The sequence below is a fragment of the Canis lupus genome, chromosome 9 (assembly GCF_011100685.1).
Source record: "Canis lupus familiaris isolate Mischka breed German Shepherd chromosome 9, alternate assembly UU_Cfam_GSD_1.0, whole genome shotgun sequence".
NCBI lineage: Eukaryota > Metazoa > Chordata > Mammalia > Carnivora > Canidae > Canis > Canis lupus.
The window spans coordinates 50,142,713-50,149,635 of record NC_049230.1 but is presented as its reverse complement, the minus strand read 5'-3'; the positions used below and the strand labels follow the sequence as shown (position 1 = coordinate 50,149,635).

The 6,923-nt window shown below is 63.3% G+C and overlaps 1 protein-coding gene across 3 annotated transcripts in view; it reads left to right on the top strand.

The window, feature by feature from the left end:
- The first annotated feature begins 215 nt into the window (after positions 1-215).
- The window catches only part of SARDH (sarcosine dehydrogenase), a 63,253-nt gene continuing 56,545 nt past the window's right edge, over positions 216-6,923 (top strand). Inside the window, exons 1-6 of one of the 3 annotated variants that reach the window (XR_005364815.1) lie at positions 216-515; positions 2,191-2,305; positions 2,587-2,934; positions 4,069-4,247; positions 5,616-5,795; positions 6,757-6,880. Coding sequence is in view for 2 of the 3 variants with exons in the window: in XM_038548838.1 (XP_038404766.1) it covers positions 2,616-2,934; positions 4,069-4,247; positions 5,616-5,795; positions 6,757-6,880 (802 nt within the window). In the remaining variant the exon portion in view is untranslated. The remainder of the gene's footprint in view (positions 516-2,190; positions 2,306-2,586; positions 2,935-4,068; positions 4,248-5,615; positions 5,796-6,756; positions 6,881-6,923) is intronic. The other 2 variants (XM_038548838.1, XM_038548840.1) reach the window with 2 other exon arrangements.

Genomic DNA, 6,923 nt, shown 5'->3' with positions numbered 1-6,923 from the left:
GAGGGAGTGAGGCACCTGCCCCTCACCCTGTTCTCGGCCCTGCTCTGCTGCCCGCCTGGTTGCTACCGGCCGCGCCAAGCCAGAGGCGGTGGGCGGGCCATCCCGCCCCGGGGTGGGCGGCGACAGAGGGGCGGCGGGCGGCCGGGGCGGGCCCGGGCGGTGCGTCCCGGGCGGGCCCGGCTGAGAAGGAAGGAGGGGAGGCTACCCTGCAGCCCCTGGGCGGGGCACGGCAGCCTCCGGGGCCCAGGTCGGCGGGAGGTAGGCCCCGGGAGGAGCAGGGCCCGGGCCCGCCCCCGGGGCAGGCGGGGTTGCCCCAGGGCTTCTCTGGGCCTGGCTGCAGACCGCCTGGCGGGGTGGGCACGGCCGCGGTCCTGTGTGCGTGGCGGGGGCCTGGGCACCGCCCTCCCTGCTTCACCGGGCGAAGGCTGTGCCAGCGCTTTTGTCCGCCAACGTCCTTCACCCCTCAGCCCGTGAGGAGGGCCCCTCTGAATCCTCCTGCTGGATTCGCCGCTCAGGTGAAGTCGCTCAAGTCCCCACGGGTCCCTCTGCCCCCGGGCCCTGGGCTGTCCTGCGCCCTCACCCCTGGGGACGCGGGCCGGGGCTGACCCGCCCGCAGGGAGTTGGAGAGGCCCGGGAGCAAGTTAATGTTGAAGCAGCTGCTCTGGCGGGAGGGGCGCCTCCAGCGGGCCCCCCACTGCCCAGCGGATCAGCCTGGAGCGCGGGAGGGGCAGGGGCGGCTTCGGGGCCAGCGGCTCTGGAGCGGGGACTGGAGGGAGGAAGGAGGCCGGGCCAGAGGCGGGGCAGGAGCTCGGGGCAGGAGCTCGGGGCAGGAGCTGGGGCAGCTCCGGGCCGGGGCAGGTGCTCAGCCTTGACCCTGCCCTGCAACCACGTGACCCCGACTCTCCGCTGGTAGGGCTCTGCTTTTGGGGGCTCCTGGAAGATTAGGGAACTTCGAGGAAGAAGGATAAGGACACAGACAGGCCCGGGGTGCACCACCCTGTGCCCAGGGCACCTCTGCGGACAGAAGGGCAGGCGGGCTGTCAGACTGTGGGGGTCAAAGGGTGGCGGAGGGACTGAGACTCCCGGTTGCCCCCACACCCTGCTCAGCAAAGCCTCACACATCACAGCTCTCTGGCCCTCCTCTGCCCCCACTCCCCTGGGAGGGGTCTCTTTGGGAGGTGGGCAACCCTGGGGGGGCCTGGGCCTGGGCCCTCACCCCCACAGATGAGGGTGGCCCGGGTGGGCAGTGAATCAGGCGGGTCCCCACAGCCTCCCCTGCCCCAAACCAGGCCCCGGGAGAGGCTGCAGGCTTGGCCCGTGCATGGACCTGGCCTTGCTGCCCAGCGGGGCCACAGAGCAGTCCTGTGACCTCGGCCATCTTGGAGGGCCTCCCCATACCTTGGTCTCCTGCCCTGTAAAATGGGGACAATAGTCATATGGACTTGAGAGCATCTTTTGTTTGGCATGTGGGACGCTCCTGGAAACAGAGTCCGACTCTTTAGAGTAATTAGTTGATTAATATCAGTCCTGACTACAAATGCAGCTGGCCCGGCATCTGTGCAGCTTGGATTCACAACTAAATCCCTCTTACGTGTCCTGCTGACCCTGGAAGTGGGGCCCAGGAGGCCCCTCCGAGGTCATTTCCTCCCCAGGTTGGGCAGGACACACCCTCTGGGAGACACCTCTCTGGCACCTTCGCTTCTTAGGAGGTGGACTTCCTGTCACATTTTTGTAGTTACAAGACTTTTCTGGCTTGGGAGGGCTTCCTGAAGGAGGAGGGATTCCAGCTGAGCCCTGCAGGCCACTGGGGGACATGGAGGAGAAGGAGGTGGAGGGACAGGAGGGGTCACCCATGAACCCTGCTCCCCCTCTCCCACACTCCCATCCGTGTTGCCCTCTGGGGGCTGCCTCCTTCCTCGGTTCCTCCCCACCTGTCCCCCAGCACACTGCTGTGCCAGAGACTTCCCCAAACACAGATCTGTAGGGTGAGGCACTTGGGAAGACACCCTGGGGCGGTGACCTGAGCCCTGTGGGCTCTCAAGGCCCCTTCCCCCTCCAGCCCACCCCTCCCACTCTCGCGGTCATTCCTCTGGGTCCTGGGTCTCCCCGAGACCTGAGCTCCTCATCCTCAGCTCTCAGGACCCCTGCCCTCCCCGCTGTCCTCCCTCACTGGTGACCTTACTTCCCCAGGCCTCATCTCAGCCCCTCCTCTCCACCTCCTGCATCGCTGAAAGTGGCTCCCACTGTGGGAACCTGGTGCTGGGCTGGGGGAGCCAGAACGTACATTCCCAGGACAGGGGACAGGGTGAGGAGCCTCTGATTGCCCCGGTCCAGCTCGTGGTCATGCCCTCTCGATGACCTGCCCACCCCTGGGCAGGCAGGCACCTCTACCTCCCACCACGGCCACTGCGGGTCCAGCCGGAGCCGATGCATCCAGGGCCTCGTACTGAGTGCAGGCGCGATCGGCGATCGGGGCCCGGGGGAGCAGCGGTGGAGGAAGGAGGGCCTGGGGGCGTCCCCCGGGTCTCACCTGTGCAGTGCCCACTGGCTCCTCCGCGCCCCAGCCAGCCCCCACTCTCTCCCCAGCTCCCTGCGGTGCCGAGAACCGAGTCCCCATGGCCTGGCTGAGCAGAGCCCTGCGTGTGGCAGCCACATGCCCTCCCCCGGTCCTGGGGCCCCGCGCGCTGACCGGCCGGGCAGGCCCCACCACCGAGAAGAGCGTGCCGTACCAGCGGACCCTGAAGGAGGCCCAGGGCCCCTCGGCGGTGGCCCAGGGCCCAAGCCGGCCGCTGCCCAGCACAGCCAATGTGGTGGTCATCGGCGGGGGCAGCTTGGGCTGCCAGACCCTGTACCACCTGGCCAAGCTGGGCGTGAGCGGGGCAGTGCTGCTGGAGCGGGAGCGGCTGACTTCCGGGACCACCTGGCACACGGCGGGTAGGGGCGGGGCGGCGTGGGGGGGCCGGGAGGGACGGGACTCAGCCAGCGGTCAGTTCTGGGGTGACGACCAGAGGCCAGCTGGAGGTGGCTGAGCGGGAGGAGGAAGGACACGGGGCAAAGATGAGGGGTCATCTGAAGGTGGACAGATGAAAGGGACCCTCCTGTCGCCCGTGTCTCTGAAGAGCCGAAGTGGGGAGGATGGAGCAAGGCTGAGATGAGGGACAGCAGCCCCTCCCGAGATGGAGTCACTGGGGGGTGAGGGGCATCTGCAGGCGGGTGTGGAGCATGGATGGGGAAGGAGCCATCGGGGTGATGCACAGCGGTGTTTTCTGTGGGCACCAGATGCCTCCATGACTCTCATCCTCCTAAGTAACTGGTGGGCATGTAATAAGCACCTACTGTGTACATGTCGCCAGCCTTCTGCCTCAACCCTGGGCCCTGGGTTAAGTTTACCAGTTTCGGGGGTTGGGGGGTAAACATTCCCACCTTGGCTAAAATTGTGCTACTGGCATGAGGTCAACGAACAAAAGTGGAGTGGGGCAGAGGTTCGGACATCACACCCTGCACACCACTGCCTCTGCCTTCCCACTGTCCCATGTCAGCGGGGCCGGCAAGCCTCTGCCCTCACTGCCACACTGGCCTCGGCCCTGGCCACCCACTTCCCAGACTGCTCTGAAGGGAGCAGCAGCTTTGTGGGTGAATGGTCTGCATTTGGGCTTTGTGGGTCCTGGCTTGGGGTCCCCGCCCCATCATGCCCTGCTCTGTTGTCTTGGGTATGGGACTGTTTGGTGCCATTGAATTTCACTATAAAATAATCATGCTTATGCCTTGGGGCTGCCCTGTCACCCAGTGACGGGCTCAGGCCTGGGCTTGGTGCACAGTAAGTGCTCGATAAATGGGGGCCCCCCAATATTACCACAGTGTGAGCTGCCTGGGGCCAGGAGGCCTGTGCCCAAATCAGCTTTGACCCTGTGATTTCCTGCTCATCAACCTCTTGGAGTTCCCTGGGGGCTGCAGGGAAAGATCCAGGCCCTCTGCCTCATAGTCAGGAGCCCCAGCCTGCCAGGAGGGAGGAGGGGGCGGCACATGACCTTGCTAGGGGCTGATGCCGCCCTGGCCCTCCCTGGCCAGGCCTGCTGTGGCAGCTGAGGCCCAGCGATGTGGAGGTGGAGCTTCTGGCGCACACGAGGCGTGTGGTGAGCCGCGACCTGGAGGAGGAGACGGGGCTGCACACAGGCTGGATCCAGAATGGGGGCCTGTTCATAGCATCCAACCGGCAGCGTCTGGATGAGTACAAGAGGCTCATGTCGGTGGGTGTGCCCCTGCCAGAGGTGGGGGGTTCAAGGTGGCGTGTGTGCTCCCCATCCTGCGGGGGAAGTGGGGCAGCACGGCGGGGGGAAGAATCTCTGACCCATCTGGGTCACCATCAGCCTTAGATGCCCTTGCTGGTGGGCCACTTGGGGCAAGTGGCCATATCTCCCTGGGCCTCGGCCTTGTCACCTTTAAAATGGGACCATACTGGGAAGCTCCGTGTGCCGAGCCCTGGACACAGGAGAGGCCCAATGCATGGAGCTGTCACCGCCACTGTGCTCGGTGCTCACGGGAGACAGGATAAATATGAAATTGCAGCCCCCGCAGGAGGCAGGGCCCATGCCCTCCACCCTCCCCACCACTGACAGGCCTGGAGACTGGGAGAGAGGCTTATGCTGCAGAGGACCCTTGGATGGGCAGGTGCTGTTTCCTGACCCAGAGAGGCCAGACCTGGACCCCAAATCCAAGGACAGGGGTGCACGGGCTCCTCCAGCGATCTGTCCTTTATGGAGGGCTGACTGAATCTGTGCTCAGGGCCCAGCGAGCAGAACCAGCAGACTGGCCAGCAGGAGCTCACTGTCGCAGGGGTGCCGACAGGCTGGAGGCAGGGGCCGCCGGCTTCACCAGGACAGGTCTGGGTCTCTGGGCCTTGGAGCTGGCCCCCATACTGCCTGAGCTCCAAGCTCATTGGCCAGGACAGAGGGGGAGAGTGCGAGTCCTACAACCTTGGAGCCGGAGTCCCCAGCTGCCCAGAGGCTTCCGCCACGTTTCAGGCCCAGTTGTCAGACTGAGAATCTGACCAGCTGGGCTCCAGTCTAGCTGGGTGGAGCCTGTACTGGTCGTGATGTCCGGGGACACGTGATTGGCTGCCCTTGGGCCAATCGGATGTGACGCTGTGGCCTGTCCTGCAAAGTCAGGGCCTGGGACCCAGGAACAGGTTGGTCTCCTGGGAGCTGATCAGATTGGAGATGCTGATTCTCAAGCTCAAAACCCTGGGGCGGTTATTTGTATTTGTTTTTAGGAGAAGTCCTTATGCACCAGAGACTGGCCTGAGTTCTTTAGGGGCATCAACCCCATAGCCCATTATCACCCCCATTCCCCCAGGGGACTTGAAGCAGCTTGCTGCAAGTCACAGGGCTTGTGTCTTACCCCGGTGGAGAGGGTGGGACAGCCCCAAGCCTGCTCCTGCACACTGAGTCATACTCCTGACCCTAAGGCGGAGATGGCCCGAGGGACAGAGGTGACTGGGGCTCGGTGACCAGCTCAGGCTTCCTGGAGCTCACCCTTGGAGGCCCAGACTGGGAATAGAGTGGCCAGAGGAGGTCTGCTCCCTGAGGGCTGGGTCCCTTTGCTCTCGGTCCCTCTAGTTGGGCAAGGCGTACGGCGTGGAGTCCCATGTGCTGAGCCCCGCAGAGACCAAGGCACTGTACCCGCTGATGAACGTGGACGACCTGTATGGGACCCTGTACGTGCCGCACGACGGTACCATGGACCCCGCCGGCACCTGTACCACCCTCGCCAGGGCTGCTGCAGCTCGGGGAGCACAGGTACCGGTGGCTACCTGGCCCCGTGTCCCCTGCTCCCAGCCCCGAGGACGCAGAGGCTCTGGCCATGTGTGAAGAGTGTGTCCTCTCGTGATCTGTGTGTCTCACCTTGTATCCCAGATATACAAATAGTTGTAGAAAGCATTGGAAAGGCCAAATGAGCAAAAAAGAAGAAATGGAAATCACCCAGAGGGTCAAACGTTGATGTTTTAGTTTTACCCCTAAATATTTTTTTAAGGAAGATATACATATATATGCATAATGGGTTTAAAGATTTTATTGATTTATTTGAGAGACAGAGAGAGAAAGCAGGTACATGTGGGGGAGCGGCAGAGGGAGAAGCAGACCCCCGCTGAGCAGGGAGCCCCATGCAGGGCTCCATCCCCGGACCCCGGGATCATGACTGGAGCTGAAGGCAGACGCTTCACTGACTGAGCCCCCCAGGCGCCTGGGAAGATATATTTTTACACGAAGAACCAAGCCACACTGTTTTTTTAAAAGATTTATTTATTTATTTTATGATAGACATAGTGAGAGAGAGAAAGAGAGGCAGAGACACAGGAGGAGGGAGAATCAGGCTCCATGCACCGGGAGCTTGATGTGGGACTCGATCCCAGGACTCTAGGATCGTGCCCTGGGCCAAAGGCAGGCGCCAAACCGCTCAGCCACCCAGGGATCCCCCTCAAGCCACACTGTTATGTGGCCTTTTCACCAAAGATGACTGCTAACATCCGCTGGGGAAGTGAGCCTTGCTTTTTAAAAGTCGCTTTATGAGAACGACCCCGTCCGGGTCAAGGAGTGCATGGGGTTAGGTTCTGGCGCCGTGGTTACCCCACTTTCCTGGCAGTGTTACAGGAGCAGGGGTCCCGGGTCCCATGGGACCGGTGGTGGCCGGTGGTGGCAGGGGTGGTCAGCACCCTCACAGAGCCCCCTGCGGCTCTGGAAGCAGCCCCCTCTCTCCCAGGTCATCGAGAACTGCCCAGTGACCGGCATCCATGTGCGGACCGATGACTTTGGAGTGCGGCGGGTCGCGGCTGTGGAGACAGAGCACGGCTCCATCCAGACGCCCTGTGTGGTCAACTGTGCAGGTGGGCAGGGGTTGCAGCTCTCGGTGGCCACGCTGGCTCCTCC